Source organism: Neoarius graeffei, chromosome 17 (assembly GCF_027579695.1).
Source record: "Neoarius graeffei isolate fNeoGra1 chromosome 17, fNeoGra1.pri, whole genome shotgun sequence".
NCBI lineage: Eukaryota > Metazoa > Chordata > Actinopteri > Siluriformes > Ariidae > Neoarius > Neoarius graeffei.
Window position 1 is genome coordinate 6,693,356 of NC_083585.1, and position 27,386 is coordinate 6,720,741.

Below are 27,386 nucleotides of genomic sequence, written 5' to 3' on the forward strand. Positions count from 1 at the left end.
GACATCTCATTATATTCTTCATCCAAAGGTGAAATAACATTGCGCTCAGGTGACAATTTCATATTTCAATGCAAAATCATTAGCTGCTAAACTTGGTCTACACAGGCTGTGCACTGAAACCATGCAGGCTCTCTCAGCCTGCTGGCGGTTCCGCAGGTAACGTCACAAATCTGGCTCCAGACTCCCTTGGGATTTTTCCAGACGTGTTTTGTTATTTTATTTTTTTCTGCTGTAGACAGATGTCCTGGCGGCACGGTGATGTAGTGGTTAGCGCTGTCGCCTCACAGCAAGAAGGTCCGGGTTCAAGCCCTGTGGCCGGCAAGGGCCTTTCTGTGTGGAGTTTGCATGTTCTCCCCATGTCCACGTGGGTTTCCTCCGGGTGCTCCGTTTTCCCCCACAGTCCAAAGACATGCAGGTTAGGTTAACTAGTGACTCTAAATTGACCATAGGTGTGAATGTGAGTGTGAATGGTTGTCTATGTCTATGTGTCAGCCCTGTGATGACCTGGTGACTTGTCCAGGGTGTACCCTGCCTTTCGCCCGTAGTCAGCTGGGATAGGCTCCAGCTTGCCTGCAACCCTGTGGAACAGGATAAAGCGGCTAGAGATGATGAGATGAGATGAGATGAGACAGATGTCCTTGTGCAAAATTACCTTTCTGGATGAGTGTGTAAAGGGACATACTTTCATATATATATAAAAAAAATGAAATTGATCCAGGATATGCACTTTAAGGTCAGGACTTTGACTTGGCCATTCCAAAACATTAACTTTATTCTTCTTTAGCCATTCTTTGGTAAAACAACTTGTGTGATTAGGGTCGTTGTCTTGCTCTGTGAACCACCTTCTCTTGAGATTCAGTTCATGGACAGATGTCCTGACATTTTCCTTTAGAATTCACTGGTTAAAAAAATAAATAAATAATGCTAATCTTAGAGGTTCACATACTTTTGCTACTCACAGATATGTAATCTTGGACCATTTTCCTCCATAAATAAATGACCAAGTATAATATTTTTGTCTCATCTGTTTAACTGGGTTCTCTTTATGTACTTTTAGGACTTGTGTGCAAATCTGATGATATTTTAAGTCATATTTATGCAGAAATATAGAAAATTCTAAAGGGTTCACAAACTTTCAAGCACCACTGTGTGTGTGTGTGTGTGTGTGTGTGTGTGTGTGTGTAGATACACACACACACACACACACACACACATATATATATATATATATATATATATATATATATATATATATATATATATATTTTTTTTTTTTTTTTTTTTAATTTTATAATCATCCAGTAAGGGTCCTTAGGCGAGACCCCTCATGATATATCAGCCTACCTCAGGAATGAGTGAAGACATAACTGATAGTCATACCGGCTCAGACATCGCCCGGGTCAACAAGGTCTGCGTCAGTTGCTAGGGAACCAGGGCAAACTGATGAGAAATGGGCTACTGGAACAAGACATCGATGGACGCGGCTACGGGTACCGATTCCGTAGTGGGGCAACAATCAGCCACCTGCTCTACATGGATGACATCAAGCTGTATGCCAGGAAGAGCGAGAAATAGACTCGCTGATCCACACCACCCGGATCTACAGCGATGACATAGGGATGTCATTCGGATTGGACAAGTGTGGCCGGTGGTCTCAAAGAGAGGCAAGATGAGGGGATTGACCTACCAGAGGGCAACATAGGTGATATCCAAGACAGCTACACGTACCTTGCCATCCCACAGGCTAATGGAAACCATGAAGAGGCCACATGGAAGTCAACCACAGCCAAATACCTCCAGAGAGTAAGGCAGGTCCTGAAAAGTCAGCTGAATGGTAAGAACAAGGTCCGAGCCATCAACATGTACGCACTACCAGTCATCAGATACCCCGCTGGTATCATAAACTGGCCAAAGGAAGATAGAAGCCACAGATATCAAGACTTGAAAGCTCCTCACCATGCATGGAGGGTTCCACCCCAAGTCCAGCACCCTGAGACTATACACTCAGCGGAAAGAGGGAGGCCGAGGGCTAGTGAGCATCAAGACCACGGTCCAGGATGAAACATCGAAAATCCGAGAATACATCAGAAAGATGGCCCCAAAGGATGAACTGCTAAGTGCATGTCTCAGGCAGCAGAACCCTGATGAGAGTGCAGAGGAGGAGGAACAGACAACCTGGAGGGACAAACCCCTACATGGCATGTACCACCGTCAGATAGAGGAAGTGGCTGATATCAAGAAATCCTACCAGTGGCTGGATAATGCAGGACTGACAGACAGCACAGAGGCACTAATCATGGCAGCACAAGAACAGACCATAAGCACAAGAGCCATAGAGGCCAGGATCTACCAGAGTAGATCAGACCCAAGATGCAGACTGTGCAAAGAAGCCCCTGAAACAGTCCAGCACATAGTAGCAGGGTGTAAGATGCTAGCTGGATCAGCGTACACGGAGAGGCACAACCAAGTGGCTGGGATAGTATACAGGAACATCTGCAACCAGTATGGAATAGAAGTACCACAGAAGGTGGCTGAGAACAACAGGGCCAAGGTTCTGTGGGACTTCAGCTTCCAGACTGACAAACAGATCCTGGCTAACCAACCGGACATAGTGGTTGTGGACAAAGAGCAGAAGAGGGTGGTGGTGATAGATGTGGCGATCCCAGCTGACGCCAACATCAGGAAGAAGGAACATGAGAAACTTGAGAAGTATCAAGGGTTGAAAGAGCAGCTGGAACGGATGTGGAAGGTCAAGGGTTGCGTAGTCCCCGTGATAGTGGGGGCACTTGGGGCAGTAACCCCCAAACTGGGAGAGTGGCTCCAGCAAATCCCAGGAACAACATCTGAAGCCTCAGTCCAGAAGAGCGCAGTCCTAGGAACATCGAAGATACTGCGCAGAACCCTCAAACTCCCAGGCCTCTGGTAGAGGACCCGAGCTTGAGGATGACATGGATACCACCCCCACCACCCCCGCCGGGGGTGAGAAGGAGATTTTTTTTTTTTACATCAGAAAAACCTGTCATTTTTATGGGCTGTGTACACTTTTTAGATCCACTGTAGCTCAATGTTCGGGTTGCAAATATGGTGTTTAACTGAAATGTGTACTGAGTTACACCACCTGGAGTTCACGAGAATGGCAAGTCCCCCACCTGTCCTCTTACCGGTCGCCACAGTGTCTCCGTCGACTCAAACTGTAAAAAAGCCAGGGATGGTTATGTTCAAGTCCGGTATCTGTTCGTATAATCATGTTTCAGTGAAAACACATGATACTGCACTCCTAGTACTCCCTCTGGGCCCTTGCTAACGCAGCCAGTTCATCCACTTTATTAGCCAGGGACCTCACATTTCTCATAATAACAGCTGGGATACAGGGTTTAAACCTCCTTCTCTTAATCCTTTGTTTAACACCAGCTCTGCATCCTCTCCGTCTTCTGTATAGTTCCTTGGGAATTGGGGGTCTTTCCCTGGCCGATAAACTTGGATGCTTCAGGGCGATCAACTAGTCATGGGTGTATACAATGATGGCAGGATTGCAGGCATGACTTTGAGCCATCAGAAGTGATCCAAGGATAATGTAGATCGATAAGTTTAAAAGCTGCTACAGACGCATTCTTGACATTGTACGCAATCAATAAACTCAAAGATTTAAAGATGCACACAAACACACATACGACACTGGGAGTTGCTCTGGCAGGTGCACGGCGCCATCTCGGAATATCTATATATAATGACAGTATTCAGATTTTTGCAGATGGATCAAAAGATTTGCAAACAGATGCAACACGTTCTGCAGTTGCTGTGCCCAGTTACCAGGTGGAAATGAGTAAGAGAACTTCTGATTGTTTGAGTGTATATCCAGTGGAACGGTTTGCCATACTGTTAGCATTAGAATGGACTGATCAGGTAGACTGCAGAAATATATTAATATGTAGTGATTCCATGTCAGCACTTACAAGCATTAAGACAGGTTCAGCCAGGAGTCATCAAGATCTGCTTTATGAAATCTTGTTTACCAATTCAAGAATGACTAATCAAGGGGAAAATATCACATTCATTTCAGTCCCAGCACATTCAGGCTTCCAGGAGAATGAGAGAGTGGACAAACTAGCAAAAGAAGCAATAAAAAAAACTGTTGAATTTGGCATCAAATTATCAAAATCATAGGGGAAAGCACAGTGAGGAGAAAGGTAAACCAACAGTGTCAACGGTTATGGGATAATGAAACAAAATGGAGACATTTGCATTCAATCCAAAATAAAGTAGATATGTTGAAAAGTAGGGGATCAAACCAGAAAGAGCAAATAATAATAAGCAGATTGTGAATTGGACACAGTAATCTTAACAGTAGACTTAAAGGCATCGTGCGGTAATTTCAGCAATCAGGCTATATCATGTGTCAAAATGTCGGGTTTGGTGGGTTATTCAAGCCCCTCTGTTTCCCGCGATCTCAGTGTCACGATGCGCCCGCTACAAGCATTTAAAGTTGACGCGCACAGCCAAATTTAGGCAGCCAGCCGTTAACTAGGTCAACTTGTGTGTGACGTCATACCAGTAACCTCCCTTGGGTGATGCTGGCCTGTCACCGTGTTTTCTCTATAGCGTGCGTTTACCAGAGTTGTTTACATTGCGGATTTTGTGGATTTATTCAGTTTGTGGATAGTTTTGAACACTCAAAACACTATGAAATGATGTATTAATATTCTGTGATACAAAATGCCTAATCGGTGTATTGTGTTTGGCTGTAACAACGAACACTGAACACTATTTGTGACTTGTTATCAATGGATCTGATTTCAAGGTCATGGCTAGGTATTGATAGAAAAAAAATTATTTTTTTAAAAACACATTGTGGCAGCGGGGGCGTGGTCAAGTGCCGGTCTGTGACAGGAGGGCGGAGCCAGGGAAGGCGAGTGGCAGAAATCACTACACCTGACGGTAATTAACCTGTGTTTTGTGTGTTTTCCCAGTAACCGCGCCCTATTTAAGGAGGCAGAGCTCATCCCGGGACAAGAACACAGTGTGTGTGTTTCGCTGTCAGGTTAAAACTGGTGGTTATACTGAAAAGTCTGGCAATAAAAAAAGTTTATTTGCATCTGAAGCGTTGTCCTGCCGTCCTCTGTGCTCCACCCACACTTCAGAGAGCTCTACAGTGGTGCCAAAACCCGGGACAAGGTGGAGCACCAACCTCGCAGCCCCATGGAATCCTCCCCGTTCGCGGACCTGGTCCACGCCCTCGCCACGGCTCAGCAAAGCCAGCACCAGGCGCTCGTCACGCTCCGAAAGGAGCAAGAGCGGCGCTTCGAAGCCCTGGTGCTGGCCCAGCAGGAAGATCGCGAGGCGCTCCGGCATCTCCTCGCGTCGGCGGGGTCCACCAGCGTCCCGGCCGCGGGCCCGTCTCCCCTCACCATGACCAAGATGGGCCCGCAGGACGACCCAGAGGCGTTTCTCACATTGTTCGAGCAGGTCGCCGAAGCCTCGGGGTGGCCGATGGAGCAGCGCGCGGCGCGCCTCCTCCCCCTCCTGACGGGAGAGGCGCAGCTGGCCGCGCTATAACTCCCCGCCAACCGCCGCGGAGGACGGCCCGGTGAAGGTCCGCGTAGGCCAGCCGGCGGTTGGCGGGGAGTTATAGCGCGCCGCGCGCGCGCTGCTCCATCGGCCACCCCGAGGCTTTGGCGACCTGCTCGAACAATGTGAGAAACGCCTCTGGGTCGTCCTGCGGGCCCATCTTGGTCACGGTGAGGGGAGACGGGCCCGCGGCCGGGGCGCTGGTGGACCCCGCCGACGCGAGGAGATGCCGGAGCGCCTCGCGATCTTCCTGCTGGGCCAGCACCAGGGCTTCGAAGCGCCGCTCTTGCTCCTTTCGGAGCGTGACGAGCGCCTGGTGCTGGCTTTGCTGAGCCGTGGCGAGGGCGTGGACCAGGTCCGCGAACGGGGAGGATTCCATGGGGCTGCGAGGTTGGTGCTCCACCTTGTCCCGGGTTTTGGCACCACTGTAGAGCTCTCTGAAGTGTGGGTGGAGCACAGAGGACGGCAGGACAACGCTTCAGATGCAAATAGGCTTTTTATTGCCAGACTTTTCAGTATAACCGCCAGTTTTAATCTGATAGCGAAACACACACTGTGTTCTTGTCCCGGGATGAGCTCTTCTCTGCTCTCCCTCTGCCTCCTTAAATAGGGCGCGGTTACTGGGAATACACACAAAACACAGGTTAATTACCGTCAGGTGTAGTGATTTCTGCCACTCGCCTTCCCTGGCTCCGCCCTCCTGTCACAGACCGGCGCTTGACCACGCCCCCGCTGCCACACACATGTTTTAAGTGTTTCTATGTATCAATCATTAATTGTACAAAATGATTTTCATACATTTATGTATTTGTCATATCTTTCTTTGTCACATGAAGTGTTGTCTTGATAACATATGTGGCACATAATTTTAGCAAATGGATGACAGAAGATTAATTGAAAGATTTATGCCACAGAGCTGCCTTTAACTAATAATTATCACTTATTACTGACAATTGTACGTTTACTAAACAATACAATACAAAGCTCAATACTCCCAGCCTATAACATACTGAATATCAAGTTAAAATCAACCGCAATAAAAGGAAAATGATGAAAACTGGAATATCAAGGGGTCTACTGTATCAGAAGGCCCACTGCATTTCGCGAGATCGCAAGCTGTCAAGTTGCTAGAATTCAATCTTTCTAGCTATACTTTCACCCCCTACAGCTATCAGTATTACACATAATCATAGATTAATCACACAGCATTCTAATTCAAGTGAAATGGTCTTTAAAAATACACACAAGTAGTGATTTAGTCAGAGAAACCAACCAAAACAAGTCTTCAAGTCGCCGGTCTTCATTCTCGTCTTCGTTTCTGTCGTCGTCAGAACTGTCCTCATTTTCTTCTGAAGATGAGCGCTCAGGTTCAAATCTGTAAGGCTGGATACCACCAGGACATTCAGCTGTCAAAATCTCTACTTGTGGGCCATTTTCTTCTTCTGTATCGGTAAAATCAAAGCTAATTTCCTCAGCATCGCTCCTATTTTCTGGTGTGTCCGTCATTGCAACTGCACCGAGTGGTTACTGGTATGACGTCACGCAGCTGTTCCATTGACCGAGAGGGGGCGCTGCGAACGCGGAAAATTTCAAGTGATGGGCATGATCAAATAAGGACCGATTACAACCGTGGGAAGCTTTTGAAAAATCGACGGTCAATTTATTTCGAATCTCGAAAGCATTCTGGTGCAGAATAATGCAACTTTTATTGCCACTGCGTGACGCCTTTAACATAATAGGAAAACATCTAATGAGTCTCTGTGATCAATGCCATGAAGTTGAGATAGTTGAGCATATTTTCACATCATGCTAAAAATTTTGGTATAAAAGGCAATAAGTGATGACAGAGCTCCAGAAAATAGGCCAGGTAGAGGACAGTATTAAAAGTATATTAAAATATGGAGACACTGTGAAGGGGAAGAAATGGTTATTTACATTTTCAAGAACAACTGGACTCAAAAGACGGCTTGAAAATGAAGTGATAAGAATATAAAAAAAATCTGTAGATGGCAGTCATGCAACATTGTGGATGCCAGCTGCCGTAAAACCTCGAAGAAGTAGTTGTTGTTGTAGACTTTGTGGGCCACTGTAGTAGGCTGTAGGTATTCGTGGGAAGTGGAGTCCATTGTGGATTCTGGTGCAGCTGTAACAGAGCTCCCCCCTGAGGTGCTCAGATTCTGACATTTTTTCCCCTCAACATTGAGTGATTCCATAATTTCCCCCTCTACTTTATCTGGGGGAAAATGCCATTAATTTCATTTCATTTCATGATTTTGAATTATGTTCCATGAAGCCAGAAAGTTCAGCTATTAAAAACTGGTTTTGTGTCATAGCTATGATTTATTTGCTAGAAAATAAAAAAAAAAACTGGGTGAACAGCTGGGTGGACATGAAGCACGGGCGATTGCTCTAAGACAACGAGGAAGGCTCAGCCTCCTCTAAAAATGATGAACATCGTGTAGGATTAATTGCGCTAGGCTTATGTTATAGCCGACCTTGTAACATTGCTATTTCAGATCCAGAATCATAGAAATATATGTGCTCAACCCACTACAGTGCAAAATCATTCCCTTATAACTTTAATGTGTGCGTGAGTTTTTCCCCCTCGTGACAGCGCGATGCAGTGCAGCCTCAGTGGACTTCAATGGCATTTGGGAGCTCTGTGCTTTTCAATCTCAAAATGCAAGACGATTATTGGACAAATACTGTGAAAATGCCCGCCCACGGAGTCTCACGGACTCCCAGCCTCAGTGGACTTCAATGGCATTTGGGAGCTATGCGCTTTTCAATCTCAAAATGCAAGGCGGTTATTGGACAAATACTGCGAAAATGCCCGCCTACGGACTCCCAGCCTCACATGGGAGGGACATGGCAGTTTCTGCGAGGAGACTGGTGATTGGTGAAAGCAGCCAGATATTTTCTTTGATTGACAGCTCGTTTCAACTATAGACAGGCAGCGGTGAATTTCAGTTCAGTCCCATGCAGATTTGCAAGTGGTGTGGTGTATTGTAAGAGATCAGCTTACATTTCGATTTCATTCATTACATACAGTTTCTACCAGCTTTTTTAGTTTGTATATATTTTCATTGTAAATATAGTGTTGTCAAGTTTGCTATCTTAGTTCCAGAAATTTCATTTATTTGAGTGACTGAACTTGAACTTGAGGGGGCTAGTCAGCTAGCAAGAAAGCTGCGCATGGATGCCAAGCATTGCTGATTTAATTTTGGCGAAGCCATTTGCCAGTCTTCCTTTCGAGGAAAAAATTAAAATTAAAGAGCAGGGTAGACCAACGCCTCAAATTGACTTGGTGAAAAAGGTAGGGAATAATACTCGTTCCTTTCAGCTCTCCTGGTACGAGAAAGTGAATTGGCTAACAGCAAATGACCCACATCAACAACAGTAAATAGGTTACTTTAGTAATATGTCATGGATGGACCAAAAATATAGAATCTATTTAAAATGTTTATGCTGAGTATATTATATTGGAATATATATTTTTCTGGATATGAATTAAACACAGCTACAATTTGGAAAACATTTTTAAACAAAAACACAGCCGAGAACATTTCACACTACAGACCTGGATTAAAAGTGAAGGGTTATCAAAATTGTCAATAAAACATTTCTCAGTCAAAATAAGTAAAATATAGGGAAAGTGTCATTGAATGAAATGTGTGGCACCCAGCTCTACTGCTGAGGTTCCTGACAAAGAGCTGCTTTCAATAATGATCAATTTTTAAACAACATGCCACAATTTTAAAATATAAAATGTTAAAATATACCCCTCCCCCCCAACACCACCATCATATATATTGGACAGTAGGCTAATGGGCCAAAAGAACCTGTTATTTCACAGTTTGTGATGCTGCCAACAATCAGCCAGATCAGAGGCAAGAGTATGGGCAAAATTGATGTTTTTTCTTTTAAAATCTGGAAATATCATAACAGACCAGCCTCCCCTGTTTGAAAGACTACCAGCCGCCACTGACATGAAGGTGATGGCAATATTGTCCTTTCAAGGATTTATTCTGTGGAATAATAATGTTACAACATACATCTTTAACAGAGAAAAAACCCAATAATTTGATGCACAGGTTTTAATTTATTTTGGGTTTTCTGAAGTCAACTGCTGAACCTGATCCAGGTTTCAGCCAAGCCATGTTTGGTTGACTTAGCTAAAATTGTAGCAGTTCAGTGGCCAGTTCCTTTCTGTAGACTCATGCACACCTATGAGCAATTTAGAGTAGCCAGTTAACCTAATTGCATATCTTTGGAGGAAACCAGAACACCCAGAAGAGACCCACACAGACACAAAGAGAACATGCGACCTTCACACAGAAAGGCCCCTCCCACCAGCCACTGGACTTGAACCCAAAACCTTCTTGCTGTGAGGCAACAGCACTAACCACCACACCGCCCTAAAAGTATACCTACAGGGTAATAAATATACATACAGCATACCTATTTATTTCATGAAATATCACCTTGGACAGACTTTTTTTTGTAGACATCAACAAGGTTTTGACAGAAAGCTGATTGGGCAGGTGTGCTTAATTAGTGCAGCAGAAAAGCATTCACCCTGTCATCTGGAGATGGAGTTCAAATCCTGATGTAGTCAAAAGTCAGGAAGGGAGGGGTGTTAATCACAAGTAACACTAGCCAAATGTCTGTGAGCTCATACATATGGAAGTAGGTAGACAGCAGGGGTGCTATGCTGTGTGAGCAGCAGTTCAAATAGATGCTGGCAGTGTTGCCAGATTGGGCGGTTTTGAATTCTACTTTGCAGGCAAAAAATGGCTTGGGCTGGTTGACAAAAATTGGGCGGGCTTTTATCAGATGTTGATATAGTTTCACTACCACTAGAAAGCAGAGATGGGAGAGAATGTAAACACCTAAGCCGAATGATGTTCTTGAATATGCGAAGGAAATCAGGAAAAACAACTATCTTTGGTCAACTGAGGCAAGTCATAGACCTAGTTTACCCAGTACCCCTTAGGTATTTTAAACAACCAAAAATGAGCATTGGCCTAAATTAATCATTAACAATAAACATTAATCTCATTAAGTATTATTTAAACAAAAAAAGTCAATGTAACTGTAAGACTAATATGAATGTGTGTAATGTAGTGCAGAAACTCAACTCATAAACTAATAAATAAGAATGACGCAATCCATTCTCCATTTTCTCTTCTCATGTTACATTCAGCCATGCATCGTAGCCTAACTTTTTTTTTTTAATTGAAGTATGTAAAACAGGTACAATCTAACAAATCCACAAAAATCAGGATAACAGAAGAAGAAAATACATGGATGTAGACAAAAATAAATGAAGCAGAATAACTAGGCCTATAAAATTAATAAAACAAACAGGATAAATAAAAAGATAAATAAATAAAAGACAAATAAAAAATAAATTAACTCAGCAATGCAGATGTTAGATATGCATCGTAGCCTAACATAGCCGACATAATATTATGCATGTGCATCACCTACTGGTGCATGTAGGATACAGAACACAGCAGATGATTGCAGAGTTATAATCTGATTCAACCACACGGAGCCGAGTACCAGACAGCAGATTTTTCACCTCCAGCACTGACGGGCTCATGCTGCCATTTAGAAGTTGTTTGCATTGTTGTTCGATTTACAAATAGTATACTGGACTTTAGCTGCATATTTTTACTTTACAAGATAGGCATCAAGTACATTTTGGGCGGTTTTAATTGCATTTTTGCAAATTTTGAACATATTTTGGGCTGGAAAACGTCAGCAGTATCTGGCAACACTGGATGCTGGCTTTCTGTGCCTCAGAGGAGTCTTTATTATTCTGGCCACTTTGTGCTATGCACCAGTTCCACTGGAAGCAAACCAGCCACAGAGAATTTTAACTTCCAGAGGGAAAAAAGCAGCACAGACATGTTCAGAACAATCAAACAGATCCAGGCATGTAATATTACACTTTTTTAAAATGACATTTTAATTGTTATGAATAGAAGTGTGTGAGGGTTGGGATAGGCGTTAGAGCCCTGCACTCCTGTGGGAGTCCCGCGGGACCCGATGCAAAGCAGTGCGGCGCGGGACAAATTTTGAAAGCTCATTGCGGGAGGGGGAGGTGATAAGCTGCAGTCCCGCTAACTAAAAACGTGTTTAAAATAAAATTTATAAATTATTAATTTATGTCTATCATATATAATTTGTGCTGGATATTTTATTTGGCATTAATAAAAACATTTTAAGATGCCTAAATTTGTGGATGTGGTCTAATCACGCATACGTTTCCGATTCTTTTCCGCTCTTCCGTGTTTGAGATCTCCGATCATGGCAGAAGAGCAGAGCTCCTCTAGTGAAGCTCACAGTGCTTCAGAAGTAAGTGCTGCTTTAAAAAGAGGTACATATTCCGTTAAGTCAAGAGTCCTGAAATAGGACATTTGGAAATCGTTCTCACTCGTGTACGATGCAGAGGGAAATCAGCTGCCCTTTGCTTGTTGTGATAAGTGCCAAAAGGTTCTGACATACAATGGCCATAAATCAGGTACATCAGGCCTGAATCGCCATGCATGTACTGTCTTAAAAGGACAACAAATGTTGGAGTTCAGAGGAAACAATGCAAAAGTGACAGATGCGTTGAAGGCAAAGACCGTGGAGAAATGCGTTGATTTTGTTGCTGCGGACCTCCGCCCATATGACAGCATCGCTGGTCAGGGATTAGTTCAGTTAGCCCAACACTTAGTTGACATGGCAGCCACAATAGGCAAATTCGATGTGCGAGATATTCTGCCCCATCCAACAACTGTCACGTCATGTAGATGATGGGGCACTCAAATTTAGAAGAGCTGTTGTTGATGACATAAACGAGACGATTGGGAAATACGGGTGTGCTGTGACAATGGATGTCTGGACTGAAACATATCGCAAAACCTCTTTCCTCTCAGCCACCCTGCATTACATCAATTCAGACTACAACTTACAGTCTAGAGTGCTATTTTCTGCCCCATTTGATGAAGGAACCTCAAAGACAGGAGAAAATATCCGTGCTTTATTATTTCAGAATTTAAGAGCCTTCGGAATCGATTGTTCAGTCTTGGGGAAAAAGATTGTGTTTGTGACAGATAGAGGAGCGAATATGGTAGCCTCCTTACGAGGATTCACAAGGCTAAACTGCAGTGCCCATGTACTGAATTCAGTTCTCTCGCATGCCCTGTCTCCTACTGTGATGAGCGAAGTCCCTGAAGCAGGCCAGCTGATCAGCGACGCAAAGAAGCTGGTCAGCTATTTTAAACATTCTGGCCTGCAAGTCAAGCTGACAAAGTTTCTCAGTCAGTGGAGACAAGATGGAATTCGACTGTGGACATGCTGGATTCTATCTCACAGCAGTATGACGAGGTCACAACAGTTCTACTTGAAAATAACCAATATGACAAAATAAGCTGCATCAATAAACAGATCCTTGCATACCTGGTGGCATTTCTGAAACCCTTCAAAGACGCAACGAATGACCTGGAGTCTGACAATACAGCATTAAGTGCTGCACTTGTTCTGCCATGGTCCGTGAAGTTAAGGGAGCATTGTGAAGTGGCCAAGGCTGACCCCCTACTCAGTGTCATCGCATCTGCGTGTGCGCAATGCCTAGACGCACTGCTGTCACCAAGTCACCTTGTCCCAAACGGAATTGACATGCTGTATAAAGTAGCAACTTTCTTTACTCCAAAGCTGCGTCATCTTAGGATGATCAATGCAAATGAAAGACAATAGGCTACGTGACAGAAGCTGTGAAAGAGATGACCGAGGAGTTGGGGTTTGATGTCCAAACTGATGAAAGCGCGGAGCCACCTCCACCTAAAAAGGTCACTTTTCGTGACTTTGAGGAATGGGAGGATGTCGGTGCTACGGGTGCTGAATCGAAGTCTTTAGACTCCGAGATTGATGATTATCTGAAAGTGAAACTCATTGGATCCGAATCACACCAATCTAAAGATATCCTGCTGTGGTGGAAAAAGCACTGCTATGACTTTCCCACACTTGCCAAACTGGCACGGCATGTACTGGCCATTCCAGGTTCCAGCGCACCATCCAAGTGCGCGTTCAGCATATGTGGTCGCATACTGGAGGAAAGGCGCAGCATGTTGAAGCCTTCAACAGTGAACAATTTGCTGTTTCTCCATGGCTGTTCAAAGAACCCGATAGCCTAAGCAATAGGCCTAGTTGTTTCGTTTACCTGCGTTTGATTAAACCTACCATTATTTCAATTAGACATGCTATAGCCTACTGACGTTTTTTTCTCATTTTTCTTATTCATATTCAAACAAGGTCAGCAGGGCCGTAACTACCATTGAGGACACCGAGCTCATGTCCTCGGCATTTTTTTCCCACGGTATTTTTTTTTTTTCACTCAGAAATGTGAAATTAATATATGATGAAAATTGTTCTGACTTTGATCGGTGGAAAATTCTAAATTCAGCTTGCATCCCCCTGTTCTCATTTGTTTGTCTAAAAATAAAGTCCACATAATCATTTTTAAACGAAGCTGAAATATCCGACATTGGAAACATTTCATATTAAGCAGCCTCGCGATAGTCAGCTAAGCACCACGGGATACACAAGAGTTGAGAAGTGTTCTCATCAAGGTCCGACTCCGCAGCCAGTCAGTTTGTCAATTAGTCATGGAATCTGAAAATTGGCATAAGATGAAGAAGTCTACTACACTAAAACAAACCAAACTCAGCTTTGGAAAGTCAACAAGTGAGAGAAAAAGAAAGAGGGAAGAAGGTGAGTTAATTTTGCCAGTCACTGACAGTTATGTGCCGGAATGCTTATGATCATTAACAGTGCAATTTTAATTAGCATTTCAAGCAACAACAGTCGAAGCCACTTAGCTAGATAGGATTTTCGTTTTCCAGGCGGCACAAACTCTTTTATTCTCTCTCGTCTCGATTTGATTTGGTGCGTTTCAGATCAGAAAAGGCTGGACAGTCGTGACCTGTTGTTTATGAAGTTATTGGGTGCTGACGAGACTTGAGCTATTTTGCTAACTTACCAGACTATAGGCTAACGTGAACACAAGACACTATTGTTTTGATCATTGGTTGTATTTTCGAACGGAAATGAAAACGGGTAGCAAACTTATGTTCACATTTTATTTACAACATGATGTACCACCTCTGACTGCTTTCTGTCAATCATGAGCAGCCCAGCCGCGTTCACAGCTCCTCCTCCGATCACCAGCTGGAGATGAGCCTCCTCTCGAAGTCTTGTCCCGCCCCTCTTATTGACTCCCATCTCCAGTGAGGCTCAGTCTCCGAATGGAGCGTTTTAGTCGGTTTTGTCCAATAACCGTCTAGTATTTTGCTATTGAAAAGGGCAGATATTTTTTAAAAAGCAATTTAAGTCCATTCAGGCTCGGCTAGACTGCGTTGTCACTCTCACTCACTCATTCTCACTCACTCACACCAACTCACTCACTCACACTCTCATTCTCACTCACTCACTCACACTCTCTCTCTCTCACACAAAATACTTTTGTGATCGTGCAGTTTTGAAATTGTTAAAATAAACATGTTCACCTACATGTTCATCTTGTTGGGCTTGTGATTTTGACTCGTTTCCAAAATGTATGAAAAGTCACCATATTAGGACACTTTTTTTTTTTTGGCAAATAAGATGTATCGCAATGTTTGACCTCGGTATTTGAAAAATCCTGGTTACGGCCCTGAAGGTCAGCTATGTTATATTGAGTTTAACACTTGCACGGAGGCTCAAGCCCAAATAGTTTTAGGCCCTGTCCACACGGCAACGGATTCAGGTGAATTTGATAAAAATTTTTATCGTTTCGGCCTGGCGTCCACACGGCACCGGCGTTTTGGGTGCCCCAAAACGAAATCTTTTGAGAACGGGTTCCAGAGTGAAAAAATCTGGCAACGGAGCCGTTGCGAAGTCGTCTGGATGAGTAGAACGGATTTGTTTATGATGATGTCACAACCACATGACTAGAACAAGCAGCACTCTCGCGCGCATCATTCGTAACAACAGAAATTGAAATTGTTTACACATTAACCTGACTGACCTGCCAGACAGACAATTTACACCTGCTTTGATGAACAGAAAGTACAGCCTTCCACACAAAGCAACAGTTACCTGACTATAATGGAGGCAGAGGGGAAAAGGGTCAGAAGACCCTTTGTTTTGTATGAACCACTGCATTGCATTCACTTTTGTATACAGCTTTTCTTTTAAATAAACAAGTAACTGAACCATTTCTTGAATTTATTTTTTTATTGGATAAGACTGCTTTTCAAAATGTTCACACACAATATAAAAAGTTATATAAATTATATAAAAATGCTTTTCAAAATGTTCACACAATAAGAAAATTAAGTTATATAAAACTATGCACACTAATAAAACTAATTTGTACACACAGAAGGCACGATTTCCTCGCGTAGTCGCAGCCATCTTCTTGTTGTTGTGTGTTTGTTCCTGTGAGTACTTCACGCCGAATAGAAGAAGGGGTTTATGCGTGTAACAGACGTTGCACTGTGTTGTTCACCAGTCTTTTTATTCTGAAGAAATGAGACACAAATACACTGCTGAGGATGGGCTGCAAACGTCCAGTGGCATTGGCGCTTACATTTCCAAAACGAACTGAAAGAGGCCAGCGCCTCGTTCCCATAACTACCTGCGCTCTTAAAGGGCCAGCGGAGACTTTCCCCACCACTACACACAATGGCAAGTGGAAAAAAATAAACCCGTTACATGCGCATGCGTCCTACTTCTTCTATTGTTCTGGTGTCTCCGATGGGACCGTCTTACAGCGCACGTAGAGGTGTGGCATGTGTATTGCATTGTTTTCAGCAAGCGTTGCGTTACCATATGGACCTGATATTTTACTGATCCATTGCCCATGTGGACACGATAATTTTTTTTTACCCGCTAAAAAAAACCTCGTTGCCGTTGTTGTGTGGATGTAGCCTTAGAAATGTGCAGCCATAGCCCTATAATGGCTACAGTAGCCTATACTGTCGATTTTTTGTTGTTGTTTTTGATGATGCAAATGTAACTGGTACCTTTCGGTAGGTTGTCCTTCTGCAGCCACTGTAGGTCTGCATCTAACTGACACACCCCCAGGTAGCAGGTGTAGCTGTTCATTTATGATTAGCATTACATCTATAAAACTGCACTCACTGGTAGGGCAAAACTGCATTCATTGATAGGTCACACACAAGCCCCGGTTTTTAGCTCTTTTGCTTTGGTTCTCGCTGCTTTTATTGGATGTGATCTGCAATAGACCATTTAACGCTTCCGGGTAGTGTTGAACTACCGAAGGTTTGGTCCAGAGGACGCTGGGAGCATTCTGCCGTTTGTGGTCTTGACAAAAGTTCCGGTAGTACACTGTGAACATTGTGACTGCTTGGGATGTCTGATGCCATTGTTTGTGCTTGAGTCTGAGGTATGGGGAGAGGGATGCCACTACTGCTTTGCCTAGCCTAACTTTGTGTGTGTGTGAGTTTAGTTATTGTCCTTAGTATTTGACTTTTTTGTATTACTTTGGATTTTTTTTGTGTGTGTGTTTGCTGCTGCTGTGACGTGTTGGTCTAATGTTGTTGGCTGTGAGGGAAGTACTGGCTGCCACCATTAGTAACTGATTTGGCTATTGTCAGCTGCTGTTTGATTTGAACTGTTGGTTTTACCTTATTCTTTTGATCTTTCTATAGCCTGGGCGGTTCCATGGGGCAGGTCGCCGGATCTGAGTTTTCCTCTTTGTGCACTTCACCCATTGGTAGTGGTAATGAGCACCTCACTGTTTGCTGTGATCATTTTTTTTGCAGTATCTGTGTTGTGTGTGCGGTTGAGTATCTTCCCAGGTGTGTGTAGGTAGGCACAGGAAACCCAGAGCACGTTTGGTGTCAGCCTCACCTTTCCAGGGCAGGTAACCAACCTTTGAAGCTGCTTTAGTCTAAATTGCTAATGTATAGTATTGTTAATCTAGGTGGCAGCCCTTACTTTCCCCTCGTGTGTCATATTTCTTTTTTTTTTCTTTACTGCTGTCATAACTTGCCTTGTCTGTTTTATTTAATCAAAGTGCATTTTAATATTGTTTTATTGTCAATTTGTCAATAAATATTGACATTTAGACTGAAACCTCACGTCCAGAGTGCGAATTACCGCATCATAATTGGGGGGTACCATCATGGTCCACTATCATATCAATCGCCCCCCGGTCCCGTCCCGTCTTGTCTATGGAAGTCCGTGTCAATAACTCAACACAATAACTCTGAACAATAATTTTTAATGTCATTAAGAAGCATGACAAACCATACGGTACTACCACAGAAGAAAAACAGCAGTGCAACCTGATAACCTTCTTTGTCAGAACAAACTGGGTATCAACACTACAAATGAGTCACATACAGTGTATATACACACATGCAGAACAGTCCTGCTGAATGTCTTGCTCTCTTTCGTCCTGCTGTGCCTCTCCTGTCTGCTGGGAACCCATTTTCTTTATTCATATGAACAGTGTATAAAACCTAAATGCACCTATACTTGTACTGTAATTGTCTGTAGATCTTAGTGCTAATATTTACTACTTACTCTTTTAGCACCAAAAAAATGCCTGATGTCTGGCCCTTTTCTTTTCCTCATGTTTGGCCTACTGTCTCTGTGAATAAACTCAAACAGGGTACTCAGATGAAACTATGAATATCTTAAAAATAATACAAAAGGAATGTAAGTAAAAACAATAGAAAACAAATTCAAATACTAGCTTATGTACTAGGCTATTTTGCCTAGGCTAGCCTACTACCTGGCTCTTTTTATGTTGCCCCCAGAGGTTCTGATTGTAATTTTACATAGGCTTAGCTTGGCCTACATCAGAACTTCTTGTGCCTAATCACACACACAGGATGCACTGTAAAAAATGAATCACCCAATCTACTTAAAAGTGAGGCAGCTATTTACACGCATTATAAATGAGTAGATATTACTTTCTTGAATTTTAAGTAAATTTACTTTAAAAAAGTGATCAAATAGATTTACCCACTAAAAATGAGTTCTTAATTTTTTTAAGTTAGATTAAAAACAATGAGTAGGTGTAACAACTTATATGTAGGTAGAATTTTATTATGTATTTGCTTAAATGTACTTTATATTTAAGGTATCTTACCCAGTAATGTAATTAATATTGCTTAATTTTGTTTCATTTCAATATCAGAATTGCTAGATAAACATAAGAAAGGAGACCACGCTGTTATGCATTTTATGCCTTTTATTTTACTTTCAAGTGAAAGTACAACTGAACATTATTTTAAAATTGAAGTTGTACAGAACCAACATTTGCTTGGTGTACCATCAAAGCTAAACGGTAGTTGGTTAACTGTGAAACAAACTTAACATGGACCAACTGAATTTCTTATTTTATCTTATTTTTCTTATTTCTTCTCATTAATTAAAAAAAAAAAGGAAATGTGTCACCAATATATTTAGCACTGGATCGCTAGAGTTACAATATGCCTGACAGAAGAAAACATAGCCAAGGCCTTGGCTTGTAAGAATAATAATGTCTTAACAGTAGCAGGTTAAATGCGAAACTGAAAACTGAAGTGAAAAGTTCTTGGAAAAAAAAAGTTGTACATAGCCGTGTAAAATGGCACATTTGTAGGTAGGTATGAAAAAAAGGAAATACCTAGGTATGAAAAAAAGGAAATGTGTCACCAATTTATTTAGCACTGGTCCCCTATGGTCCAATATGCCAAACAAAAGGGGAAAAAAAATCCAAGGCCTCGTCTTGTAAGAACATTAACAGTACCAGGGACATTTTGAAGCTGAAACTGAAACCTGAACTGAAAAAGAAGTTGTACAGAGTTGTGCAGCTCTCTCCCTGTGGCATAAATTGATCAAATATGTTCTATCACACCACACTCATCAGCATCGTTACCCATCGCTTTCATCTCTTGATCGTGTGTGTGGGCGCATTTCTGTTTTGCTGGTGGGGGTTAAATCATTCTGTTTTTTCTCTAATTTTCAAACAGAATTGGTCTCTAATTTTTTACATTCCCCAAACACGTTATGGTGTGTGTGTGTGTGTGTGTGTTTACTGGCGGTGATCAGTGTTTTGTTGCAGGAAAGCAGCATAGCGTCAACAATGAACAACTGAAGTTACACTGAAGTGTAAAATGGCTTAAATGTGGATATTGGCATCAAATTCAAAAAACAGGGAAATGAGTCTCAAATTTATTTAGCCATGGTTCGCTGGATTGAACCCTAACATGCTGATGTATATGCTGTTGAAACAATTGAAGATTTCAGATGCAAAACTCCCAAGTGCCTTTTTGGTGGGATTCCAAAAACATGCTGTGTTTCTATAAATTAAGTTTTAATTTCTATAAATCTGAATGAGAAAATGCTATTTAAATTTTGTAATGGCTTTTAGAGGGTTTTGCATTTGAACTCTTCAATTACTTCAGTTTGTTTTTCAGGGAATGTAGTTTCCCTGAAAGCTTCCCCTCCTCCACTTCAAGAAAGATTTTTTGAAAGGTCTCAAACGTATGTTTAAGTTCCTTGGGATAGCTCAGATTCAGAGCATAGGTAAGGCCAAGAAGAGCAGAGCATGCACTTGCTATGTTTCCCAAGCCACGCATCACCCTTGCACCTTCCAGGACAATGCCAACCTCATCTGCGACAACACAGATTTTCATCACTTGCTGGTCTTCTTGGGCCAGGTCTTCTGACTACAAAAAACAAACAAACAAACAAAACAAAGTGTTATTCTCAGAATTAAGCAATATGATGTGCAATACTTCTACTGAAAAGAAAACCCAGAGCAACTCAGATAAAACTCAAACAGGTCCACAACACAGTAGAGGGACTTGCATTTCTAACTAGTTATTCTGTTGAGTGCAGATAATAAAAAGGAGCTCAACGCAGAACTGTCTCAAATAGGTTCAATGAACTAGTTCAGTGGCTGCATTCACCTTCAAGTCATTGATTTGAGACTAAGTGATAAAACATTAACATTTTTCAGTAGCATTTGTGAATGGGTGGCATTAATTCTGGAAATAAACTACTAAAAATATTACACACTGCACTTTCAAAGCTTTGCGTTTGTTTTTCAATTTGTCTGTATCTGTGAGAGGTGTGAGCTCGAAAAACTGGATCTACTTGGGTGGTGTGCTATAGAAAAAAAGGTATTACCCAGTGCAAACTTAAGTATTCCGAACTGAGGATGTGTAATAAACTTTGTGAATGTATGTTAGGTCACTTACGTGGTATTCTTTTATCAGTGCCTTTTTTTCTTCTCCCAGGTAGTCAATCAGGGATAAGATGACCACTTCTCTCCTGAGGTCAATGTTGTTGGGATCCTGCAAAGATAGTCACATAATTCTTTGTATAAGGACCACTGAAACACTCAGAGCAGAATACTCAATTTGTCACAACATTCCTTTCCATCCTGTGTTGAATCTCCAAAAACTTTGTTTACTTTGTTTACAAGTGAATATATCACACTTATAAACTCATACGTTTTGGAGAAATGAGTATGACTGCGATGCATGTTGGACTAACAATGAATCAATTGGTTTAAGCATCAGTAAATGCATTACCTCAAAAAGACGGCTCATATTAGCCTTGAGTCTTTCCCCTAAGGCCCCTCCTTTGCTCTGGAAGAGACCCAGGAGCCTTGGTGTGTAGTTATCCAGCATGGCCATGAACTTCGGCTCCAGAGTTTTTGTTGTCAGCCGGCGGAATTCTTCATTGATCTGAAACAAACAAACAAACAAACAAAAAATACGATCATCACTGCATGTTTAGATTATAGAGGCCTGTCCTATGAACAGAGTTTAACCCACCCAACCGACATGGCTCGCATTTCGACTACCAAAAAACAGCACGACTCAGCTCGCTTCAGCCCTGCTTAGCCCCTAAAACTCGCACGGTTTTGGAGTGGGGCTGAAGCGAGCCAAAGCGAGCCGGGTGAGGCTGGGGGCGTGAGCAGACACTCCCCTGTGCACTGATTGGTGAGGAGGAGTGTCCTCACATGCCCACACACGCCCCGCGAGCGCGCTGGGATCTGTAAACACCGCAAACCCGGAAGAAGGAGAATTACGAGAATTATGAAGCCTTATGCGCCTCGCCTCATCTATACGCTCTTGCCAGTATCTGTTGGCGTTGTCGGTGACAACAAGCCACAGAACCAAGACCAGCAACGCTAACGACTCCATGTCCTCCATGTTTATTGTTTACTATTCGGGTCGTGAGACTACCGCTTAAAAGATCACTGATGTCACTGTTTGCGCTGCTTAACGACATCACCTGACGTCCACCCACTTTCGCTAACTCCACCCAATGTGTCCACCCACTTCCAGCCAGCACGGTTCAGCGCGGTTGTAGTCGAAATGCAACTCCAACAGCCCCGCTCAGCTCGACTCAGCACGGCATGGCTCAGCCCGACTCAGCCGCGTTGGTAGTGGAAAAGCGGCATTAGAGTCTGTTGTCAAAGGGATACACCCCTGTTTTAGAACAAAAACCTTACATTGAGGCATACTGTAGCCTTCGTGAACATCCTAAGTCACGTCTGGGAATGTGCATACACGTCCACAAAAAAAGACAGGCAATAAATTTTCACCTCGCTATATGATCTGTGATTGAATTGTGCAGCTCACATCGAAGGAAATGTATCCCCGTGCGCAGGTCAAGCATATTGGTTAACAATTAGTGTGGGTGGACCCTTTAAGAAAAATCAGGTCTTAATTTAATACTTGGTGTAATGCAGATGACTGTGATGTAGTTTCATCTCTCGTTCATTATACGTATCTATGTAGCACATTTGAAATATTGTGTTGCAATATTTCATAACAAGGAGTTGGTATCTCTAAATATGCATGTCAATGCCTTGTCTTTTGTGTGTGTGTTTTGTTTTGTTTTTAAATAATGAATTGAGTGAACTGCAAAGCAACAATCTGGCTGGCTGTATTGCCTAGTCACTGATGCCTAGGCAGTTTGAACAACCCTCTCGTTGTCCCTAGCGTTACAACGATGATAAGGCGCATGCCTAAAATCCCCTTTTTAGGACATAAACTATCTGCGACGAGCTCGCAGGCGCTGTGTGCCGCGAGAGCATGCTGAGCCCTTACATGGCTCCAGAACGGCAAGGACTCGTCCTTGGCACCAGCAGTTGGAACACTTGAAATAAAGAAGATAAAAAACGTAGCCTATAGCGTTTTTTACGTGTGCATTTTAATCCACGTCCATTGCTTTTAATGTGCGGCCATGCATAGTGCGATTAGAAGACGCATTTCTGGAAATTCACATGTTTGACTTTTGTAGTTCATTGCCGCGTCCATGAGCAGTTGAAGCAAGTTAAAGTTCTCATCGGAGAACTCACCGATGAGTCTCGTCTCATCTCACCGGATTGCACTAGTCTGCTAACTACTATTGATTTACCATACAAGTTAGCGGTCAAATATTCTTAAAGCACACACCATTTGTGTTTTTGCAACACTATTATACCATTTTAAATAAACCCAGCATGCTTTAAAACATGTCTGTGGCTAGTCCACCTAGACTAGCATAGCTAGTTCACAATGAAACGACGGTGTAAAATGAAGCACCAGTAAACATCACTCCGTTTTTCTGACATGACCCTTGCCTCTATGAAAATCAAATGATTACACACGTAAACGGTAAAATCACGCCATTGTTCCTCACACTAACTTTATCAACTGACAACCACGACAGCTAGTCGTTTATCAATATCCACCCCTACCAGCCAAAATGCCATTAATATCTTGGAAGGCAAAGTACGGCAGTTTACATGTTACACATCATGCCAAAAGTATCTTACAACTTACCTCGGAAGATTCAAGAAGCAAAACAGACGTCCAAACGTCTCGCTAAATGTGCGACCTGCCACCAACGTGTCTCCTTCAGAAAGAGCGAATGCCCGCGCATGGATTTGGCGGAAAGTGAACTGCACAGACCGGAAATAGTAGCTTCTACTTCTTAAAAATGAGTATGATTCCTCACACGCAATGCAATGCATTTTCATCCTACTCTTTAAAAATGAGCTCGATTCAATACAGCTTCTATGAAGTAGACAAGCCTCTTTAAAATGTGTTAATTTAGTTAAATAAATGAATCCCTGTCTAATTTTATTTTATTCAAGTAAGTTTAATCAACTTTTGTTCAAAATAGAGTATATTGATATTTTTTGTGAAATTAACAGTTTTTCTTTATTAAATTTACTAAAATTCCACGAAAATCAGAGTTCATTTTTTTACAGTGTGGGCCTATGTGCCAAATGAATTTCAGAAGGGCACAATTTATTCATGATAAAATGAGAATGGAAACATATGGAGTTCTTCTCCTTTGAAATGAGAATCGTTTCTATACCACACTGTAATAAGCTTGATTTAAATAGAGACTTAGCTTATCTTGCTAACTAACGTTGGTAACTAACGTTAACGTCCGTCCACTGTAGCCTTCTGGCCTCAGTGGGTAAGTAATTCAACGTATAAAGACGTGACATGAGCTGAAAGAAGAACAAATCACTTTAATAAATGAAAGTTGTAAAATAACATTTTCAACAGGCTAAAAGTTGGTTAGCAACTAACATTACCAATGCACGTCTTCTGCTGCAAACCATAGACTGTATAAATTGCTGCAAACCCATGGACTGTATCTGATGAATCCACTGAATACGGTGTGGACTAGAAGCTGTTGCTTCTAGCGCGTTCTAGCGCTGCGGTGACTAAAAATGGTACGGTCCACAATAGGGGTGTCTGTCTGAAATCGATTTACATTAAAATGTTCCTACAATAAGAATGCCGAATGGGAGTTGGTTTGAATTATATATTCCTTTTCACAATATCAGAAAAAAATATCGGACCCCCCAAAAACTTATATTTTTGTCTCTTTGGGGGGGGGGTACTGGGTCTTCATTGGGGGGTATAATACCCCCCAGTACCCCCCGTAATTCGAACTATGCTCACGTCTCTGTATTCACTACTTACCGGTATGGGAGAGCCCTCTTGTCTAAGACCTGGTTTGGGGAAATACTGTGGTACAACTATCTCTTGTGGTGCAAGGCCACAGGTGGAGTAGTCAAACATTTTAGCCAAGACCCTTCGATCCACCCTCCGGGGGTCACACATAGCCTACTGTCAACACTGTTCGTAGGCTAGGACTGTGTTTTGTTATAACATTTATATATGCTATGCTTATAGGGTATTCTATAGGATATTCTAGTTAGAAATGCTTTACAAATCTAAACTGGGTTAGCCTAATGTTTTGTATGGCTGAACAATAAATAAACCAAATTTCCACTTGGAATTACGTGCTCGCCTGTCTTTTTTATTGTTTATTATTATTATTATTATTATTATTATTATTATTATTATTATTATTATTAGAGACACTGACGAAGGCAACAGCCGAAACGTTTGTCTCCTTCTGCTGCTAAAAACAACTGAAAAGAAATGTAACTAAAAGAAGTAGTTCAAGAGTGCGATCTCTCCTTTCACACTAATTATTCATAGGAGACGCACCACGGGAGAGCGCATACTTAAATGATTAGCCTACTTAAATAATAATTATTATTAGGCCTGTTGCCGTTTCAACATTCCGAATTCAGAAACAAGGTAAATAATAACAAATGTGAACGTGAGCTGTAGATATTTATGCTCAAATCCACTCAAAGTAGGGGGCGGGGCACCATCACGCTGTGTCTTTAAATTATATTAATTTCTTAGATGCCTATACTTGTATTTCCTAGAATGTAAATGTGAGGAGTGACATATAAGCTATGTGCAATGTACAATATTCTTAATATCCACTGTAGATTTTGGTCGGTGTGTTGGGTATCTCTGTAAAGCCTCAGCTGCGCATGCCGCCTGGCAACGCGCACCCTCGCTACGTGCGCTAGGTGAAGGATCGGTCAGTGGAGAGCTCAGCTAAGCTCAGCATGTTTAATTCCCCAAGCCAATGACAAGAACTTTCGTGAGAATAACGCGAAAGTCTGCATCATGCGGGATTTGCGGGCGGGAGCGGGACTGAAAATCATAATTCTTTGCGGGAGCGGGACTGAAATTCCACTCCAGTCCAGGTGGTGGCGGTAACGTGTCCAGTAGCTGCTTCTCCAACCGCTAGAAAACACTGGAGAAGAAAAAAACCGCTGCTCGCCTGAGCCGCTTTAGTCCCTCGATTTATAAAAATAAAAACACGTTATTGTGTCTGGCTCTGAGGATTTAAAACCTTGTTCTGCTTTAAAACCCTGAGGTAAGTTAAACTGAAGGTGTGTGGTCGCATCCCAAATATATCTCCACTTTACTGTTTTAGGAACTACGTTCAGTATGAAATAATGCCATGTGCACCCTAGATAGTGCACTGTTTATCCAAGGAGAGATTTGTAGTTTGGCTAACCTGTTTAGTTGTATGTTTAAAGTGTTTAAATAATCTTCACTTCAAGTTAATTTCCATCACGGGTGGCGGTTGTTTTTTTTTCTTTCTCTAAATTGCGACTTCCTCGCAATTCCAACTTTATTATTTCTCGAAATTCTGACTTGATTTCTCACAGAAATCAAGGTATTTTATTTTTTTAAATGCTATAATAATAATAATAATAATAATTAAGTTAATCAGGCAAAATCACCCCCTCTGCAGTGTGTTGAGCAGAAAGCTTTACACAATGAAAATGGATGAAATCATAGGGGACTGTTTTAGGCATGGTTTCCCGAACCGGGAGGTCTTGTTGGAAGAATCGTATGGTGTTGAGCTCTAAGCCTCTGATCCCTGGAGAGAGAGAGAACTGTGTCTAACAATTAGCTCTGACAACAATGAAACCTCTTATTTTAACTCGGGGCTAAAGGCCCAACTCACACAGCTCTGCATCCTGTTTTCGCTCTGGCTTTATTCTTAAAGTTGTGACCAGAAGTGATTTGTATCTCCACTGCTTTGATGCTTCTATCAGGATGTTGGTCTGCTCCCTGCTATTCTTCATCTGCCATGCTGTCTTCTGTTCACAAAAAAGTTACACCTCCTAAGAAGTGTAGATTGTTCCCTGAGGGTCATCCTAATCGTGTCATAACTGATCATGATTTAGCTGAGTTCATGTGGAGTTTGGGCAGCATTGTTACTACCTCTGCATAGGAAGTTGTGAATTTAGTGCAGGTTTTTTTAGGCCAATTTGTATAATGCTTTTAACAATAGGCATTGTCGCAAACCAGCTTGACAGAAAAATACAGCTTTTAAATATATGACTTAGGCTACATCCACATGACAAAGGCAACGAGATTTTTTTTTTAGCGGGTAAAAAAAAAAATATCGTGTCCACATGGGCAACGGATCAGTAAAATATCAGGTACATAACGCAACGCTTGCTGAAAACGATGCAATACACATGCCACACCTCTACGTGCGCTGTAAGATGGTCCCATCGGAGACACCAGAACAATAGAAGTAGGAGGACACATGCGCAACAATAGAAGAAGTAGGACACATGCGCATAAACCCCTTCTTCTACCTGGCGTGAAGCACTCACAGGAACAAACACACAACAACAAGAAGAAGATGGCTGTGACTACGCAAGGAAAAACCGACTCGTCTGCTAAACTTAGCAGCGACTGCAGCACTGAAACTACTACTACTATGGGGTCCGCCATTGTTGCTGTTGTTACGAATGATGTGCGCGAGAGTGCTGCTTGTTCTAGTGATGTGGTTGTGATGTCATCGTAAACAAATCCGTTCTACTCATCCAGGTGACTTCGCAACGGCGCCGTTGCCAGATTTTTCCACTCTGGAAACCGTTCTCAAAAAATATTTTGGGGCACCCAAAA

The 27,386-nt window shown here is 42.3% G+C and overlaps 2 protein-coding genes across 2 annotated transcripts in view; one reads left to right on the top strand and one right to left on the bottom strand.

The window, feature by feature from the left end:
- Window positions 1-20,015: 20,015 nt before the first annotated feature.
- On the bottom strand, window positions 20,016-24,665 carry LOC132864572 (uncharacterized). The gene is made up of 4 exons (XM_060898002.1): window positions 24,567-24,665; window positions 21,159-21,314; window positions 20,823-20,918; window positions 20,016-20,288 (listed from the first exon to the last, which is right to left on the bottom strand). The coding sequence occupies exons 1-4, from the start codon at window positions 24,663-24,665 to the stop codon at window positions 20,016-20,018; spliced, it is 624 nt and encodes a 207-aa protein (XP_060753985.1).
- Window positions 24,666-25,719: 1,054 nt separating this feature from the next.
- Window positions 25,720-27,386, top strand: part of LOC132901327 (zinc finger protein OZF-like) — a 78,337-nt gene continuing 76,670 nt past the window's right edge. Inside the window, exon 1 of the mRNA XM_060943643.1 lies at window positions 25,720-25,830. The gene's annotated coding sequence lies outside the window, so the exon portion shown is untranslated. The remainder of the gene's footprint in view (window positions 25,831-27,386) is intronic.